The sequence below is a fragment of the Boleophthalmus pectinirostris genome, unplaced genomic scaffold (genome assembly GCF_026225935.1).
Source record: "Boleophthalmus pectinirostris isolate CB_2022bp ecotype Guang Dong unplaced genomic scaffold, ASM2622593v1 HiC_scaffold_14, whole genome shotgun sequence".
Taxonomy (NCBI): domain Eukaryota; kingdom Metazoa; phylum Chordata; class Actinopteri; order Gobiiformes; family Gobiidae; genus Boleophthalmus; species Boleophthalmus pectinirostris.
In genome coordinates, this window is record NW_026571047.1 from 1,305,827 (window position 1) to 1,327,100 (window position 21,274).

Sequence of the window (21,274 nt, forward strand, 5' to 3'; positions counted from 1 at the left end):
AATTTCCTGTTATAATATAGGTAAGGCAAGTTTATTTGTAGAGCACAATTCGTACACAAAGTAATTCAAAGTGCTTTACAGAATAAGAAATACAGGTAACACTTTAAAATAACTACACCTTATTTAGCCTTAATAAAGCATGAACAAAGACTTAATTAATAATGATTTCACACTTAGTAACTACTTAATTACTACCTTAATTCGCACTTGGACTTAATTTGCTTGTGCTGTAAATAGTTACTCATAATTATTTCATACTTAATTACTCATGAACTAACCATTTGAGCATTTATTAATCATTAGTGAACTATGAGAGAATGATTTACTAATAATGCAATGCAATGATAATTCAGGCAGCTGTTATCTGTTAGTTAAGTCTTTTTGAGAGCTTTTCTAAAGTGAAGACTAATTATGTTTTATTAAGCATTTACTAAGCATCAATCATTAAATTAAATCTTTATTCATTATTAATTAAGTCTTTGTTCATGCTTTATTAAGGCTAAATAATGTGTAGTTATTATAAAGTGTTACCGAAATACATTAAAATCACAATAAAAACAAATCAAAACATAAATAATCATAAAGATTAAAATTAAAAAAGAGAGACATAAATGACAGAGAAGAGTGAGAATGAAAACCTTTCAGTCATATGCACAGTTAAACAGTGAAACATATAGTGATATTTTATTTATACAGCGCCTTTCTAAACAAAGTTATGACATTTTCTACACATGAAAACAAAACAAAATATGATGTAATGAAAATGATAATTGTAGCGGCTTACTGACCAACCTTATAGCCGCTCGGGAAGATCAGAGTGGGTTCTAGGGTCGTAGTTTGTAATGCGCGCATAAAGGCTAATATAAACTAATACGCTCGGGTCCAGAATGCATTTGTATATTATTTAACAGACATACAGCTATCCCAGCGCAGAGAAGAAGATGGATAGAACCAGTTAGAGAATAAAGGGTGAGTATAGAAAAGGAGTGGCGGTCAACAAAAATTACTGCTACCCAGCCCTGACCCTCAGTCGAAACTGGGTAACAGGTAAGTGCACATTTTTAAATCCTTCCACAGGCACACATGCACGCGCACCTGCCCACGTGACCCCGCCCCCTCTGCACCAGAGCAATACACCCACACCCTGAACCAGTCCTGTCTCCTACAATAATGATAAAATCAAATATTAAATCCAGACTATTCAATCATGTAACGTAGTTATTCTGCTGCAAATCTAAGCACATGTCAGTGTTTAACTGGTCAAAACAACAATAAACAATAAACCTTAGACAATAAAACAATACACCTTTAAAATGTGATTTGTTACTCCACCTTTGCCCTGGAAGCTTAAATTGATGGCATTTAAACCTGACCAGCGTTTGGAGGTACATGTACGGATAGCTCAAATCGACAGGACACCGAGAGAATTGAAACATACATGGATGACATCTAAAACCTCTTCCGGCATGTTCCTCATGAGGAAGCGATCTTAGAACATGGTAGAAAGTACAAAAACAAAATTTTGTATAATACCCTCTCTGTACAGCGGGTTAGTGAGAACATTTTAAGACCAAAATGACGAGGCTCACTGCAGCAGTTACAGAGACAGACATAATTATCTTGGTGATATAATGATACAGCAGCAATAATGATTCTCTATTACCCAATTTAGTCTCATGATATATGCATACTTCTCTTTAAAGTGAGACCAAACACCTAAAGAACCATATTTGAAACAGAATTGGACAGTGGTTATTCCTCTATGGACATGGGTCCACGGCCAAAGTTGGTGCTCCAGTACGACTCGACTTCTCAACACTTTGATGCCAATAGCAGAAAGGCAGTTAAATCAAAGACTCTGACTCTATATTACATTTACTACATCTTTTGTCGCACTGAAATGTGGTGACTGTGAAACAATTGAGTTTCTGTATAACATAAAAATGACAAATAAACTAATCTAAAATCGGTGAACCATTGCTCAGTTTAAATTCAATACTGCGTTATTGTCAGGTGCAGTAAAGGTGCAATGTGTCTTTTGTGGTGGAACAGTGTTTTTCCTGAAGCCGATAGCATCACATAACTAAGAATTAGGAGCAGATAACTACGCCAGTGTATAGGTTAGGTCTGTGGAAAGGCGAGCCCATCCACTAAATATGTATATATTTACTGTTTTCAGAAAAGTTACACAGTGAAACTAAGCAGGATGTTGGGTTTTGATGTAACAGCCTTCAGTTTTGTTATAAAAATACCAGAGGTGAGACCAAGTCGTTGTTTTGCAAGTCTCAAGTAAGTCTCAAGTCTTTGACCTCAAGTCTGAGTCAAGTCCCAAGTCAAATACAGACAAGTCCAAGTCAAGTCTCGAGTTACTGGCCCATAAGACCAAGTCAAGTCCAAGTCGTCTGCTTTGAGTTTCAAGTCATTTCATTTATATGACTTTTAAATGAACTTGTGCTTAAAAAGTCATTGTATATTTATATATAAATATTTATATAGTTGTAGAAATGCTTTTTTTTTTTTCCCTTTTTAAATGTCTTGACAAGATCTTAGTGTGAATCATTACAGTCAGAACAGGAAGAATTCAGATTTAAACATGATAAATAATAGTTATCTTGTCATGTAGTTCTATGTAGTTCCCTGTGTTTTACTGTATTGTACTCTATATTACTGTAGTACATTTGAGGAAACCACATCACAGTACTTCACAATACTTCACATTTGATGATACATCTGACAGTACTTCAGTTCCATCCAAAGTACCAAACAGAAGTAGGAGCGACATGTTCAACTTTGTTCTTGTAAAATACAGCACCACATTTTTATTTTTTTTTATTTTTTAGGCGATGCATCAAGTCTTCTCAAGTCACAGGACTCAAGTCTGCGTTAAGTCTGAAGTCACTGACCTTCAAGGCCATGTCAAGTCCCAAGTCTTAGTCCAAGTCAAGTCTCAAGTCCTAAAAACAGTGCCTCAAGTCTGACTCGAGTCCAAGTCACGACACACAAGTCCTTCCTCTGGTAAATACAGCACAGTATCACCACCACTGGGACACCACCTTTGTGTTACTTCATCCTTCCTAAATCTCATTTCTGTTAAAGCTGCTGTTGCGAGCTGTAGTGAGAAAAACTGGCAGACTGCAGCAGCCGATTATTGGGAGGTTCTCAATGGTGAGGCGGCCATCATTGTCCTGATCTGTAAATCCAGTGCCCAGACTGTATCCTGACTGGAGCAGACAGTGGGCGCAGAGTTGGAGAGAGCTTTCCTCGCCGTGCACTCAAACACACAGCCGGCTCAATCAATGGCATCGACGGCCACTCCCGCACACTGGGCTGGTCTGATTACTGCTTTCATGTGCGCACACTAAAGCTGCACAGGCTAACGCTGGAGGTATGCTCTCCCCCACTGCGCTGTCTCCAATCAAAAACACTGGCTGCACAAACCAAGACAGTAAAAGTTCAGGCTCGGAGGGGGCGCTTGTTATTGAGCAGACACACTCTCTCCCTCCTCTCCATCTGTCCATCCATTCTCTTCTGTTTATCCTCTCTGTGTCAGTGTCAAAGAACATTATTCGTTTATTAGATTATAACATCAGAGCTATGATAAATAACATCTGCAGATCATTATGTTATCATTTACACGTTTTAAATCTCAATATTGATCGAAAACAATTTAATAAAAGAAACAAGTGCACTGACTTCCACATGAGAAAACTGCAGCGCCCAACGGGAGCACCGAGAATGTCATCACAACAAAGACTGAGCAACTCTGACTCGCAGCCAACACATCACACGAGCGTACGGTGACCAGACATCCCTGTTTACCCGAGACTGCGTCCCCTGTCCCAGCAGATTTATACAAAACCACTGATTTGTCCCAGTTTTATACAAGAAATGCCCCAGGTGTTCTGATATTTGACCAGTTTAATCTAAACCAGGACTACACTTAGGCTACGCTCAGACTGCAGGGCTTAACGCTCAATTCCGATTTTTTTGTGAAATCCGATGTTTTTGCGAGGTCATTCACATTTCCAATTAAATGTGAGTTGTATGTGACTCCAGTGTGAACATTAAATGGCCCGACATGTGCACATGAGACACGACGACGTCAACCGCAGCGAGCGTGGTGTGTGTTTACAGAAGTTGTCCAAACATGGACGCAGCACTGAGCACCTGGAGATTTTAAAGTTTCTCTCGTACCAAAGCCAGAACATGAACAACTTACTTGTTTTAAGGAGGAGATTGAGAAGGAGAAGGATGAGGTTTTTGGCCGTGGTGTTTTGTGGGACAGCGGCAGCGACGTCTGTTGAAAGGAACGTGTGGATGTGGAGACGGAACCAAGAATGGTGAGTGGTGATGTGCTTCACTTCAGTGACACAGAGTTCATTAACAGTTTTCACCTACTTCAGAGCAGAATAGTGATGTTTGTGTCTTGTTGATAACGTGCAGGTCAGATGAATGCGCTTTGGCCGTTCACACTGAAGTCACATGTCAAAAGATCGGATATGTATCGGTTTCAGGAGCACATATCCAAGTGTCCTGGGTCGCACTTGAAAAAATCAGATCTGTGTGGTTCAGACTGTCATTAAAAGATCAGATACAGGTCACACAGAGGCCAAAAAATCTGATTTGGGTCACTTCAGGCTGCAGTCTGAACGCAGCCTAAGACTAAACCAGGACAAAATCAGGTCTAAACCAGAACTAAAACAGGATTATCACAATTTTTGACTCATCTGATCCCCATCAACAGTAAAGAGGAGCATAAATTGTCATTTGTTAAAGAAAAATACAGAAAACCGTGTTTGTGAATAACGATACAGCAAAACAAACAGAGCATCAGAAGTCCCTAAGGTTACAACCAACACAAGAGTCCACAATGTTTAACCCAACCCAGGTGTGTCCCAACGCAAAACTGCCAAGTCCTTCATGTACCCCAGAGTAAGTTGTTTTGTTTTTTTTTGCAGTTTTTTGTTCAGTTTGGTCTTTTGCATACTAGCCTTCATGTAGCTTGTCCACTCTGCACCAAAACATGGTTTAATATTTATTTCCATCAACCTGCATCTGTAGAATTCTATTTGACATTGTAACTTCAAAGGCTGATTACTCAAAATGTATTTCCCCCTGTAGGAACATAAGGATCAGCCCTTAAATTAGCACCTAAACACATCAGATTTTACACTCTGCTACTTAACAACATTTTTGACCTTCCAGAGGAAACACTTTGTGGGAATGGATCATTTCATCAGCCACCGAAGCGGAGTAAAAGCGAGGCCTTTCTTGTTGTGTTCACCTGGCGCCCCCTGGAGGCTGCAAGACACAGAGGAGAGACACTTTTGGCCTTTCCACCTTCCTGTTCAACTGACCTGAAACCTTTAACTGAGACACAAAGGCCACTGAGACATGCATTGGAAATGTCGCTGCAGCAAAACTTGACTTTCCCTCAGGATCAATAAAATATGTCTCTTTTTCCTTCATTTACGTGATTAAACTACAGTAGAACTTTCAACTTTTTTCCTATTGGTAGTTTTCAGATTCTAGAATGTAATGATGTCTTACTCTCAGATGGAGGACAGGATCCAGTTTTCCCAATAGTTGTAACTTTTAATGGTAACAACAGTAACTTCTACACATTCCACCAATACACATACATGTAGAACACCCCCAGCGTGATTACATTGTACTTTCATGACAAATATATAAAAAGTAAATTCACGACTGTTGAACTTGATCACTTCTATTAGTGACTAGACCCAGGAACTCACTGGATTACAACAACAGACTACAATGTAATGATCATTTGAGCTTCCCCCATGTGTATTAAACATGATTGTTCCATAGAATGTCATGATTTGGTGTGAAACACGGCGTTTCACCTGCAGCGTGTGCTCTTGTGCTCTAAAGTGGCGTGCAGCAGCTCTGGTCTGCCTCGTACACTGTTATTATGTGCTCGCTGTGTGTATTTGACCTAAGGCAGATCGCACTTATTTCCCCTGGTCCGAGCGCTCATTCGTCTCCGACACGGGGCCCCGTACAGTGTGTGCATGTGTGTGGGGCCCCGGCTAATAAGATGAGCAGAATCGGGTCAACACCTTCCCCGCGCTAAGGACCGCCTCACTGCTATATTTGCCCAATTCATCCCGATCCGGTGGACGCCTCTGACACTAATGCCCTCTTCCTCCTGGAGCATTATGATGTGAAGTAAATAGCTTTTGTAGAGAAGTCCGATAAATCTAAATGAAAGCACTACAGCTGTAATATCAGTAGAAATTGTTGGAGAAGAAAGCCCATTTGGGGACTCTGCAGACAACTTGTGATAGTGTTTGGCTGCGCAGCCCACACGCGCTCTTCAGAGACTGTGAGATTCCTGTAATCACAACATAAATCTGATAAACAGCTGCACATGAGAAGGGGAAGTGTACGGGGGATGTGGGAAATTGGGTTTGTGTTATTGACAGCAAAGAGGACTGAAATGAGTTTGGAGTTGGAATCCGACTTTTGGAAGTTAACTCTTTTCTGAATTTTTCCCATTGAAAATGACAGGCTTGTTCAGATACACACGAAGAGATCCTGAGTTGGGCTAAATAAATAATTATGTTCTTGTAACACTGTTTTGTATTCTGCTGTTTTCGTTTCAAAAAGGCGATGTGGGGAACAGCGCAGCTGGTGCTCTTTCAAAGAAGAAAGCCCATGATATATTTTCTTTCTTTTACTTTAATTAGTTGTCAGAATTAATCATGAAAAACTATTGAACCAGACCTAATGAGTACTTTGCACTAAACATGGCATAAACTGGTACTAAATCAGAACTTAACCAGGTCTCGTGGGACAAAACCTGAAGCCAAGATTAAGAGAGAGAGAGTGAGAGAAGCTGCAGACCTGTCTGTCTGTCAGAGTCAGGCAACCATCACAAATGTACAACGTGTTACTATGGGCAAATGAGCAAACTGATCAGACCACACCTCGTTCATGCCCCTTTCATTCATCTAAACATACATCACAAACATGAAATTACACTGTTTCAGTTTGACGAAAAGAGCTGATGTGTGGAGTTTGTGTTAACAGGAGCAGGAGTCAAACAAGAGAAACTGTGTAAAATACAAAACACAAAACAAGCACTTCTGTCAGACAGCCAATCAGCACTGGAGCTGCTTCTGCTGTCAGTCAAAAGTTTAGATGAGAGCAGCCAATCAGTCTCTCCCATACACACTCACTCTGCTCTGATTGGCTGAGAGTGTCTCACATACACATCCTGCTGAAGCTGAAGAATGGCCAGCTTCCTCACAGCAGTCACACAGAGCTGCACAAACATGGATCTATAATAAGATCTTATTATACCTCCGTGTGTGAGAGGAGAGAGGAGAGAGGAGAGAGGAGAGAGGAGAAGGGGCCTGTGGCATTGAACACAGCACCAACATCAGTAAACTTATGGTCAACATATTTATGGTAAATAGTCACATTTTTATGCAGTGCTTTTCCACCTTCAAGGCTCAAAGCTCTTTACAACAACAAACCACTCACACATTCACACACACGCACACACACTCACACACCAGTGTACACGGACACTGGGGGCGAGGTGGGTTAAGTGTGTTGCCCATGGACACAATGACAGCAATCATCTGTGTGAGATGGAAACACAGCAGCCAACCAGAGGACCAACTGAGCTACTGTCACTGTTTAGTCATGACACTAAACCAGGGGTGTTCACACTTTTTCAGCATGTGAGCTACTTACAAAATGACCAAGTCAAAATGATCTACCTAATACAAAGCCAAGCAAACTGCACTGAAACACTCTGTGCCCCTTTTTTGGACCCTCACCCACAGTTTGAGAACCCCTTCTTTAAGAGAACTTCCTCTGGCACTTTACACAAAACTGTGAAAAAAGTGAAGGAAGATTTTTAAACCTGTTTTTTAAAGTTCCAAACTGGAGTTTCATTCTTTTCTGGTTTTGCAGTGATATTTACCAGCCTCTGCACATTTACCAAACCAAACACACATCGTGACAAACACAGATGCATTTGTGCACTTTTGTTCGTCAAACTTCAGCCAAATGTGCAGTAGGTCTGTTCTGTAGATCCGCTCTATGCTGTAGACCTGCTTTGTGCCAATACTGTAACACAAATTTAGACTGATTTTTGCTTCACGTTTGGTCTTGCTCTTCTAATCAGCCGCACTGTGGGAGAGGCTTGTGTTCGCTGTACGCAGGAAGGAGCGAGAGCATGAAAAGGCGAGGGGCGGCGTGCTGACGTGAGGAAGATGGACAGGTAGGATGTTTAGGAAGTTTAATCTGCCCTGTGATGCACGCTGGTACACGAGGGCACACGCTGTTGCAGACGAGCCGTGCATAGGGAGCGTGTGTGTTTGTGATGTGCCTTAGAGTCTCCGCAGGTTTCAAATGAGCGCACAGACCTCAGAGAGACGCCCCACACGCTCCTGCACCCCGCTACAAGTTTATTGCCAACAGCAGCAGCCGTAATGAAATATGATCACACTTGTTGAGAGACAAGACCGAGTCCAAACGCGAGTGAGAGACGAGACACGGCGATCTACCCACACGACCTTGGCGATCGACTGGTAGATCGCGATCAACGTATTGAGCACCCCTGCACTAGACACACTTGAGTAGACTTTTAAAAGAGTGAAATGACAATACTTGGGACAACAATATAAATATGTAAGTTTAATTTCCCTTGATGTCAATGATAAATCACCCCTAGTGGGTAAAATGTCTTAGCCTGGTTCAGACTGGTTCTGTCTGGATTCACTCCTCTGGTGTTTCTCAGGCCAGACTCAGGGCTGTCCAATCAGGTTTGTTTATTTCAGTGACACATGGGAAAGAGACGAGCTCATTAGTCACCTCTCATTTCGAACAAAATCAAACTCGTCTCACCCAACACTCGTCAGTTTGTGAAGTGTTTCTTTTCATACGAGCAGACTGCATTTCTCTGCTTGGTTAATCTGCCCATCAATCACGCCCATCTGAACTCCGGGAGATAACACTGGGACTCAGACTACGAGATTGTTTCATTAGATTTTTCCATTTAAATGCTGTTGAATTCATCACTTTGAAAATGTTAACCCATAAAAACATGTCTGAATCATTTTTATTCGGAAAGCCAGTTGCAGCATTTTACAGTTTTATGTGTTTTTCTCTTCCCTCAAATTCAATGATCTAAATTCAGAATTACCCAATCGAAACTTCATCTCCTCAACTCCTTCAGTGTTACCCACACACAAAAGAGATAGTCCAATAAAGTCGGGCGTACACTATGCGATTTTTGACCCTTTTTACGACGATTTTTCACTCATGCGACTGTTTTGGGGATCGGACAGAGTTCTGGCTTCATCGTGTGTCGTAAACATGGGGTAAAGAAAACTGATTTATACCTCACGACCAGCTCCCGATCGGCATTCGTAGGTTGCAAGAAAATCAAACTTGTTTGAAATCCAGTCGCCTCTCGTGAGGGTTTCACTTTGTTGAAGTCGTTCCACGAGCCGATTTTCCAGAATCTGTCAGACTGAGCATGTGCGGATACAGAAGTGGAAGCAGGATATGAGGTTGTGGAGGACGGTGGCGCCGGTGACTGTTTTGGACACAGGAGCTAATCGAGCAACACAGAACAGAAGTTTGGTAAAAAACTTAATGCTACTTTCCACCAGTTCCATCTGAAGAACTGACAACCTGTACTGCCCACGACTGCCCACGTCTGCCCACGTCTGCCCACGCCTGCCCACGTCTGCCCACGCCTGCCCAGCCATTTCTTTGACTAGATTCGTAGCCTCTTCTTTTTGGGAGCATCTGTTTTTTGCCTGTATCAGCATTGTGTCTCCACACATCTTTGGTTTTCTAATTCTGTGTTTTGTTTTGTTATTTCTTCGTGGTTTTCTACTTCTGGAACAACAACTCCAGTCATTATGTGAACGTATAATGTGCGCAAGCAGGTCGCATCCGAGCATTGGTTGGTTCAGTGTGAGAACATGATTCGTGAGCTGTGAACTTTAAACCCTGCGATTTGGTCATACAGTTTAAGCTGGGGCTGAGTGACATGACCGAAAATATCGCACAGTGTACGCTTGGCATTTTGGATCTTTTTTTTTTCTTTGTTTCACTGTGAATTTTACTTGTTGACTGTTGAATTTAAGAGCTTGGAAATACAGCATATGTTTTGAAATGAAATAATTTGTTTTAGTGAAAAACAATTCACTTCAGGAGGAAGAGGAGCCCAGTTGTAGACAGCTACATCTACCCAGGAGTCCACTGAACAACAGGCTGGGCTGGAAGGACAGCAGAAATACTGTGTGCAAGAGAGAACATCTTCTACCAATCCGGAGTCCTTGTCCTTCACAGGGGACTGCAGCAAAAGGGACAATGGGTAACAGAAGGAAACACTGCCTTACCTTGAGGACAAAGTTGTCTTCAGCCTGTAGCTTCAGATCCAGAATGGACTGTCTCACGTGTTTCTCAAAGTCCATGTCCCTCTTGCGGGGCACGTCCAGAGCTGGGAACAGGTCTCCGATGAGGCCCATGAACACGGGCATGTCATCCGTCACGATCTTGGGGATGTTGAAGTCTCGGAGGGCTCTCATGAGCACCTGGTCCTCTGCCCGCTGTGGGTCTCCTCTCTTCAGAGAACCAGCCACCACCAGGACGGACTTGATCGCTCTGAGACCCCAGTCATAGTGGTCCTGTTTCCAATAAGAACAAAGAGTACAGTTGACTATTCCTGCCACCAGAACTACTACATCTACTTACTGTTCAGTATATGAAAGCTGGAATACAATAGTTTTGGTGTCAATTAGGGATGGGCATTCGATGAAATTTTCTTAATCGATCGTCGGAAGAATTAACGATCGATTATCGATTAATCATTAATGTTTTTATATTAAAATGATCATCATTATTATTACTATCTGCACTACTAATCTGCATAAATAAATTAAACTTTACGACATATAAACCGTAACGACTCTAGAGCCACATCAATCCGTTTTAGATTATAATGTGTTTAATTCAGTTTTGCACAACTCTCACAGAAACGAAACTTAAAACCCCATCGCTAATTTGCATAAACTAAGCGAAGATAAAACTACAGCTCTTGTGTTGCTGATGCGGTCAATTTCTGTTGGATTAAAAGACATGATTCAGGTGAATACAGGTTAGTGTGACCAGATTTGCGTTTGTCAAAACCATCGTACGGGGGGAGGGAGGTGGGGACTCGTCATCGATATTGCGCGACTCTCACCAGGTAAAGCTTTTTCCCACTGGACACCGAAACATATGTTCCTGCTTTGTTCACTGTGCACATGGACTCACACTTGTCCCGAACACAACTGAAAGTGTGGAATTTCTTGTACAAGTCATCGTTAAATACACATTTGTGCTTCGGTACGCTGCAGATTGACCGAATGTTTGTGTCTCGCTCCTTCTAAGTGCAGAGACACATGTACAGACCTGTTTGGTCACGCTACACACAGCAACCTACATTCGGTTTGTCGATTAAAATTAACGTAATCGATGAAATTCTTAATGATCAATTATCGATTAATTGATTAATCACGCCCATCCCTAGTGTCAGTATTTATCACGTTTACATTTTCTTTGCACTACTAAGAAATGTGTGTTTATTTTTTGGTGGTATAATCAGATTTGATCCAAAAAAGATTCAATTAATAACTTATGTGACTCATTACATAAACAAACTAAATCTTTCTGCTGTTTATTTATTACAGCTGTAAATATAGAACAGGCTTTGTGATTTAAATCTGCTCTTTGGTTTTGGCATCAGTGACTGAGATAAATTTGTTTCAGTTTATCGTCTATATTTTACATCACACTTCAAAATGTTATTGTGACAGACCTGCATTTTTCCTCCAAAAGCTGAAGTGGAATATTGCTTAAGTCAAACATGCCTAAAATAGTTCACATCGCCCAAAGTGTCCATCACATTCTTTCTTATTGATTAATACTACAGAAGAGGCGGGGAAATGAAGTTACTTCTACCTCCCACACAAGATCATTTATCAAAACACTGACACAGGAATATCTAAGAACCTGCACCTGAAAAATCCTTTTTATTCACCTGCTAAGCACTAGAACACATAAAGTCAGGGGTAACTTAAAATATAATATGATATAATACTAGAGATGTAACGATAGACTCTCGGTACAATATTATCACAATATGCATCTCACGGTACGATATTTACTGCGATATTATGAAGAGGCAGATAGAATTATAGATAGGTCAATTTTTGCTTTTAAAATACCCTGACAAGATTTTGGTGTGAATTATTTCCATCATAATCCCAAGAATTCAAGTCAAAATCATATTTCTTCATGTTGTTTGCACTGAAATGAATCATGGGAAATGTAGTTTTCAATGTTCATAAGCTGCTGCTGCTACTATAAACCTGAATTTAAGCAAAGGAACTTGTGATTTGATATATTGTGACAGACCACGATATTATTGTGAGACTTTTGATGATGCAATATCACAATATTTATTTAAATATAACTGAACTGAAGTCCCAGTTCTTTTGGCTGTTTTTGGTGTGATTTGTTGATATGTCCCTTTGCTGCTGCACTGATATTAGTAGTTTTGTATTCTAATTATTCTAATATTCACATAGTGGATGTAATGTTTACATGGTGGTTGTCATATGAGGGTGCTGTACATTGTTATGCACTTTTAAAATACTATGCTGTCTGTATGACACTCTAACGTAATTTCTTTGTTATTTTATATGACAATGACAATAAAGGAATTTAACTTGAACTTGAATATTTTGGTTATTGTTACATCCTTATATAATACAATATTAAATTATAACATAAATATTAAGGGCCCACATGTGCTGATTCACATTCGGCCTGTACTTCCTGCTCCTTTGTGTATTGGTGGTTTTCAGATTGTGATGATGTCATACTTCCAGATGTGGCAAGGAGATTTGTCTATTAATAACATTGTACTTTGCCATGAAATATCCAAAAGATAAAGTCACAAAATTTGGATTTGATCATTTCTATTAGTGACTAGACTCAAGAGCTCACTGTATTACAACAAAACTGAATTTTAGCAATATACATTTTACCTGCCCCCGTCTGTATTACACAATATTGTCCTACATGTGTATGTTGTGGTGTCTTCTGAAACCCAGCCCCAGTACAGACGCTCATTAGTTGTTACCATGGCCACTAGTCTTCCTAGGGTCCGTTACTTAAAATAGTCTCAGTAATTTCTTTAGGCGCGTTTTCAAACCTCTGATATGGTTAGATTTATTAACAAAGGTAAAGGATTAAAATTATCAGCAGTTCTACACAGTTCTCTGCACTGCACAAGTTTGAAGTACTTTTAAAATATTTCTACTGTGACTACGCCTGTCATTATAATCACTGTATCGACTTATGGTTTGATATGAAACAATATTCTGAAGCTCAGTTGTTATCATGTGTACTTTTTCTTTGTCAGAGTGGCAGATCTTGTTGTTTTTGTATTAATAAAATCAGATTTGAGCTGTAGAGGATTGAATAAGTCACTTCATTAATGCCTAATTATTAGGGATGTAACAATATTCAAATCTCTCGAAAAGGAATTTTCACGATATACATCTCACGGTACAATATTTTTTGCGGTATTTTGTAGATGCTAACAAAATTTTCCTTTTAAAATGCCTTGAAAAGACATTTGTTCTTAAGTATGTTTAAATTAAGTTTTAAACATTCTTTAAAATGATGATTCTGATTATTATTTGTATTATTTTTCAAATAGTCTGCACTGCAATGAGCAAAGGATCATGGAATATGTAGTTCACTCAGGGTTTTTTTTAGCTATGACTGCACCAAAACAATGAATTTAAGCAAAGACACTTGTAATACAGTATATTGTGATGGTCCACGATATTATTGTGATATTTGACAATACGATATCACGATATTTCAGTTATTGAAATTTTAATTATTATGAAGGCATTATTTGTCTCCAGAACCAAAATTAAAAAAAAAAAAAAAAAAAAAAAAAGATAATGATTTTGTGTTTAAATGAATAATGGAAAAAAAGGATAACAGTGTGATGTCGGACTTTTGCACCGCATACAGACTAGACAAGGACTCAACCAGGACTGAACCAGAACTACACCAGGACTAAAACAGGACTGAACCAGGACTGAACCAGGACTGAACCAAGATTAAAACAGGACTGAACCACCAGGACTGAGTGTTGAGACGGCCCAGACGTGCGTCGGGTGATCAGAACTGAGACCAGGACCAGAGTCCTGATTTAGTCCTGGTTTAGTCCTGTTTTAGTCCTGGTTTAGTCCTAGTTTAGTCCTAGTTTAGTCCTGTTTTAGTCCTGTTTTAGTCCTGGTTTAGTTCTGTTTTAGTCCTGGTTTAGTCCTGTTTTAGTCCTGGTTTAGTCCTAGTTTAGTCCTGGTTTAGTCCTGTTTTAGTCCTAGTTTAGTCCTAGTTTAGTCCTGTTTTAGTCCTGTTTTAATCCTGTTTTAGTCCTAGTTTAGTCCTGGTTTAGTCCTGGTTTAGTCCTGTTTAAGTCCTGTTTTAGTCCTAGTTTAGTCCTGTTTTAGTCCTGGTTTAGTCCTGTTTTAGTCCTAGTTTAGTCCTGGTTTAGTCCTGGTTTAGTCCTGGTTTAGCCCTGTTTTAGTCCTGGTTTAGACCTGGTTTAGTCCTGGTTTAGATCTGATTTAGTCCTGGTTTAGTCCTGGTTTAGATCTGGTTTAGTCCTGGTTTAGACCTGGTTTAGTCCTGGTTTAGTCCTGGTTTAGATCTGGTTTAGCCCTGTTTTAGTCCTGGTTTAGACCTGGTTTAGTCCTGGTTTAGATCTGATTTAGTCCTGGTTTGGACCTGGTTTAGTCCTGGTTTAGTCCTGGTTTAGATCTGATTTAGTCCTGGTTTAGATCTGATTTAGTCCTGGTTTAGACCTGGTTTAGTCCTGGTTTAGTCCTGGTTTAGATCTGGTTTAGTCCTGGTTTAGTCCTGGTTTAGATCTGGTTTAGTCCGTATGTGGCGCAAAAATCTGGCATCACAGTTTTAAGTAACGTAAACAGGAAACGGCTGTTATCCTTTTTTTTCCATTTTTCATTTAAACACAAAATCGAAAACTGAAAAAATCGCTATCCATGTTTTGTTTTTTGTTTTTTTTTGTTTTGTTTTAGAGACAAATAATGAAGAATTGTTTTTATTTTATTTTATTTTCTTATTTTTGGTTTTATTTTGAAAGACAAATGAATGAACGACACACGGCTTGTACCCTGCAGTAGAATGAGTGTACTGCATCACACACAGGTAATTCTGTGAGTATATTAAGACACAAAGCAGTGTGTGTACTGGGAAAGGACGAGCTCACACATCACACAGCTTTGCCTGCTAGATGGGCGAGCTACTAATTGTTTTATTTTAGGTGCTCTGAAAAAAACACTTGTAGTAATTTGGCTCATGTTGCAAAGGGACACAGAATTAAAACACATTTGCAAACTGTGTGAGCGCAGTTACAGCCCTGTGAATGCACCTCCGAGGTAATTTATGCATGTCATTTCTCTCTCTAATAAAGATCTTCAATGAGATTCATGTGTTGAAGAGCTGGAAGAAGAGTAAGTGGAGAGTTGGTGAGGAAGAGCCATAAAACAGCCATAAAGAGTGAGAGCAGTGTTATGACACGTAAATGGGCCTGTGGTCATGGGAAATTTATCCACAACTAAGAGCTCGTAAAATCCCCCACACCTCAGAGCGCGGCGGTCATTTCAGTCAGCGCTGAAATGATGACAGCTTTCAATAATTAAAATCCTGTAATGACACGTACAAGAGGAAAAGACTTCAAATGGATTGAGTAGAATGTTCAGAGGAAGAAGGCTCTCATTAACAAGTACAAGTTTTATTCGATGGGTGGAGTAAAGGTCCTGTATTACACAAAATTGACTCTAGTAATTTTTTTTATTTATAAAGAGCTTTTCACAGACATAGTGAGATGTTAGCCATGTCAGATTATTGGCACCTCCTATTGGCACCTGGAGTTGTGTTTTGTTTCATTTACTCGTCTGAGTAATCCTTAATTATAATTACTGTACCTTTGTGTGTACCTGTTTGTGTGTGCCTTTGTGTGTGTACCTTTGGACAGTAGTTCTTCACACAGGGTTTATGTGTGTTTGTGTGTGTGTGTCTTTGTGTGTGTGTGTGTGTGTGTGTGTGTGTACCTGTTTGGACAGTAGTTCTTTACATTCTACCCAAACCTGCTCCAGGTCTCCAGAACAGTTGATAGTCAAGGTCAGTTAAATACAATCAATTCAATCATTGTGTGTCCCTAGGCAAGACACTTCACCCACATTACAGTATGAAAGTGGTGTGTGTGTGTGTGTGTGTGTGTGAGTGATGGTGGTGGTCGGAGGGACTGATGGCGCCGAGTGGCATGGCAACCGCGCTTCTGTCAGTGTGCCCCAGGGCAGCTGTGGCTACAATAGTAGTTTACCATCACCAGGTATAGAGTGAATGAATAATGCTGAATAATGCTCTGTAAAGCGTCTTTGGGGACAAAAAATGTCTGTGAAAAGTGCTATATAAATAAAGACTTACTTACTTACTTACACAGGGTTTGTGTGTGCGTGTGTGTGTGTGTGTGTACCTGTTTGGACAGTAGTTCTTTACACAGGGTGTACAGGGTGATGAATTTTCGGGCAAGCACTCGGGCACTCAGGAAACCCTCTGCCACCAGCATGATCTCACAGATGAGCTCGAAGTCTGGCACCACCATGGCACAGGGTCTGTGAGGAAGACCAGCTTTACCAAATCTAACGCCACAATATCCCACTTCATGAATGGATTATGAAGCATGTATTAAATAGAAAATTGGAGGAAAAAGCACAGCACAAGTCTAATAACTATTCTAATACATGGGATTAAGAATACACACTTCAGCAATACGTCACAAAGGTATGAGTCTGGTCACTGCTGAAACTCCCCATGTTCAGATGGGCATGACTGACAGGTGGACACAATAAGACCGTTCAAGGAGGTGAGAGGATCATTTTGTTCATAAATAATACATAACCACAGAGCTCTTGGTTGCACATGCATCACTGAAATAAATAAATCTGATTGTATGATTACATTTGGCTGGACTTGAGTCATGGTGGACAGGTGGGGACCAGACTGATATCCCTCTGAATAAAAAATCCAGACATATCAGTCCAGATTTGTGAGGCAACTAACCTGATACTGCCTATAATCAAATAACTGAAGCTTTAGTATTTCAAACTTTAAAGCTCATATATTACAGTAAAATGACTCTTGTGAGCTTTTAGCCATGTTAGAATATTGTATCACACATACCCACAGTTGTGTTTTGTTTCATTCACACATGTCTGAGTAATCCTTTATCATTTGTCTGTCTATGTCCCCAAAGATCAAAATGCTCTGTTCCACATTGTGATGTCATGAAGCAGTACATTTCAAGTGAACAGTTCCTTTTACCTTTAGTTCAGTAGAAATCAGAAACTCCAGGTCTGAAATCATCCAAATAATTCTAGTGAAGGTGTGTGAAGTTTAAAAACACACTTTATGGTTTGTACTTTTTCTTTGCTCTAGTGGGAAATATTTAGTTTTGTTTTTTTCCTGCATCGTGAGGATTAGAGAGGCAGAAGGGTGAATTATGAACTTCTATGACTCATTATAAATACAAAATAATAACTTTAGTGTTGCATTTTGCTATTTATTTATTGTAGCTCATCTTATCTGAACAATATTAAAGATTTAGAATAGCTTTTTGGGGGATAATTGTGCTTTATGGTTTGTTTGCTCTTTTGTCGATATTTACTTCAGCAACATATCACACTTCAGAAACTTATCGTGACAGGCCTGGGGACAAATGAATATGCACCATCCAGAGAAGTAAAAAAAACTCCACTATTGATACTTTGCAGCTGATGTCACCAATATTCTCTGAGGGTGTGATACTAACTGGAGGCACTTCTCTGACTGAAGTTCTCTTAGACTTTAAAGGGATAGTTTGGGATTTTTGACATAAATGTATGTCATCCCCGTGAGCAGTGTCGTGCATCCACACTGACTTACCCCCGACAGCGTCCGGTGAACCGAGATACTGGCCATTTTCGGTGCTAACAAAAGTAGTCCGGCAAGTTGGCTGTGGACTGTATAATAAAGTGTTTTTCTTCTCAAAACAATCTGTGTTCAAAAGAGTGATACATGTGCATCACAAAACCATCGTCGAATAAAAAGTCAGACCTCATAATCACTTGGCACTATTTTCTTTCTGTTCGTATCACTGCGCGCTGCCGCCAGGTGACAGCTGTGCCTGGTTCACTTTGTTTACTGCTCGGAATGTTAGCGACAACATGTCTGATTACGACACCGACGATAAAGACTTTGCCTTTACCACAAAACCAAGGGGAAATCTTTATGAACCCAAATATACTGATGCCGAAATTCGCCAGATGGAGTTAGAACGAGCAGAGAAAGAGAGAAGAGAGACAGAGAAGTGGTGCAAGTTGAAGCTGGAGCTGTGAGAGACCGAGTGAGCGACAATCACCATCACGTCATTTATAAACTCGTATACAGTGAACACAGAGCCTACGTACACTGTGAATGAAGCACGGACGACTAATAGAAACATGGAATCATCCACACGTCCACGTAGCTGCTGCCAACAGTGTACAAGACATTTACAATAGTAATAACAGTCGACTTATAAAGTTAGGTTTTGTAGAAGCTTCACTGGTGATATGACACTGAGTGATTTACTGCACACTGAGTTACAGCTGATTCTTGAGCCTGTCCTCTTGTAAACGTAGCGGCACTTCTTCGTTCTTACCTGGTTTGGTTTCCACGTTGAAGCCTAAGGCAAGAAGCCAAAGTTTCCTCAGAGCAAAGTCCGTGACAGGAAAATGGTGAAATGTGTGTGGAGATTCAGCCAGATTTTTGTTGTTACAGCCTGGATAATCAAGAGTTCGCACCATTTTTTAGATATATTCTTATGTATCTTATACAAGCTTATATACTTATGTCTCTAGCTCTCATATTAGCTCTCTCACGTCATGGCGGTCTGCGCATGTAAACACTGACAAACAACTGAACAAAGTGATCGATCCGTGTGCGGCTGTCACCTGGCAGCAGCGTGCAGTGATACGAACGGAAAGAAAATGAGATTATGAGGTCTGACTTATTCGACGATGGTTTTGTGATGCAAATGTATCACTCTTTTGAACACAGATTGTTTTGAGAAGAAAAACGATTTATTATACTGTCCCCAGCCAACTTGCTGGACTACTTTCATCAGCACCGAAAACGTCCAGTATCTCGGCTCACTGGACGCTGTTGGGGGTAAGTCAGTGTGGATGCACGACACTGCTCACGGGGGTGACATACAGATTTATGTCAAAAATCCCAAACTATCCCTTTAATCTGAGTTTTATTTTAACACAATCTGACCATAAAGAAAAGGTGAGCCCCTTTTTTCAATTACCGTATTTTTCTGACTATAAGACACACTGGATTATAAAGCGCAGTATCAGTAATGTCGAATTCTCTCGTCTTTTTTCATATATAAGGTGCACTGGATTACAAAGTGCATTAAATAAAACAAACAGACGACACTTTGGCCCAGGCGTCCATGATCCATTGTGACTCGCCCGGCGTGGCCTCCTTGTCTTGGTGAATGTGTATTACTCTGCGAAGCTCCTGACTCCAGTAGTGGGACTCGACACAAAACAGTGCAGCACAGGAAACATTTTGAAAGCTCATTGCGGGACTGCACAACGTGGGAACAGGCGGGTGGGATGATAAACTGTAATCCCGCAAACTCAATATGAGTATAAAGTAAAATATACAATTGATTCATGTTTGCCTATCATACATAATCTGTGCTGGATATTTTATTTTATTTGGCATTTATAAAAACATTTTAAGCAGACTAAACTTGCGGACATGGTCTAATGTGGCGCACATTGTAAACAATTCCTTTCCGCTTCTCCGTGTTTGCTAGAGCTTAAGAAAGAGAACATTGCCATCTTGCGGGATTTGTGGGCGGGAGCGGGACAAAATATCACAGATGGGAATGAAAATTACAATTCTTTGCGAGCGTGGATGGGAAAAATGCGAGTGAGGGTGGGAGTGGGACCGAAAATTCTATCCCGCAAGACCTCTATTTCATATGAGTTTACCAAACTCATGCTAAAACATTTTGACAGATTTCTGAGCACCGTGTACCACATAAAATCGGTTCGAGGACTGTAAACACAACCAGAATGAATACATAAGGTGCACCGGATTATAAGGCGCACTGTCGATTTTTTAGAAAATTAAAGGATTTTAAATGGCCCATCTCATGTGAAATCAACTTTTCAGAGCTTTCTACCTTCTAAGAGTGATGTGTGGGCCTTGTATTTGTCGCTGAAGTGTTTTTTAGATTGATTCTGTGGTTTTTTTTTTACAAATTGCAGTGTATTTCTGCCACCCTCCCACGTGACAAAGAACTAAAGCTGCTACAACGATGACGCAGCAGCTACACCTATAATGTGACGTAGCAGAAAGTGCTTCACACCCACTCCACCACCTCCGCCCCGCCTCCAACTGACATTGTCTGACAATTCCCACATGAACACCTAAATAAAAGCGACAGCATAAGCTCATTGTTCTACACTGATATAACACGTTTATCTACTAGTGTTTATTAAGACTTTACCAATCACTAATGTTCAGTTGATGCTTGAGCTTTGTGCTCCTCAAAGTCCTCGTTCGATTCCGGGTCCAACACATGTGGCTGAACGCGCTGTATCTCCATGATGAATAAAAGTTTATTCCTACCACTATCAGGGTGCACGTCTGTCTCCCCCTCCCTCCCTGAGATGGGTGGAGGAAGGGCGGCTCACTCGTCGCCTACGTCATGTTTGGAGGGCGGAGCCTGTGCTTTCTCAGCACGGGCGGGGGGAGGAGCAATAGTCGACCTTTCATAGTTACTGGTCTGTGACTGTCTCCAAGAAATCAGTAAGATTTCAGAACTATTGTGTAATGGATGTTCCAAAACTCAAATAGTGCTTGTTTATGTGCAGAAGATACAATGTGAAAAGAGTTATTTTACATGAGATGGGCCCTTTAAGTGCACCTTATAGTCTGAATAATACAGTAGTCACTCTTACTTTTTTGTTAAAAATCAAACTCCTAAATTGATCGTGAAGTCTTTAATGACAGGCTCCTGAAAATGTGCTGTTTAAATCCATTTTGTGTTTTTTCAAACTAAATAACTAAGTAACTACAGAACAAG

At 40.3% G+C, this 21,274-nt stretch overlaps 1 protein-coding gene across 2 annotated transcripts in view; it reads right to left on the reverse strand.

Annotated features, from left to right (window-relative positions):
- The window catches only part of LOC110154053 (dynein axonemal heavy chain 9), a 567,616-nt gene that overhangs the window by 436,936 nt on the left and 109,406 nt on the right, over positions 1-21,274 (reverse strand). For both annotated transcript variants that reach the window (XM_020917987.2, XM_055150409.1), the window contains exons 36-37: positions 16,622-16,760; positions 10,395-10,682 (exon numbers count right to left, since the gene is read on the reverse strand). In XM_020917987.2, the coding sequence (XP_020773646.2) occupies positions 10,395-10,682; positions 16,622-16,760 (427 nt within the window). The remainder of the gene's footprint in view (positions 1-10,394; positions 10,683-16,621; positions 16,761-21,274) is intronic.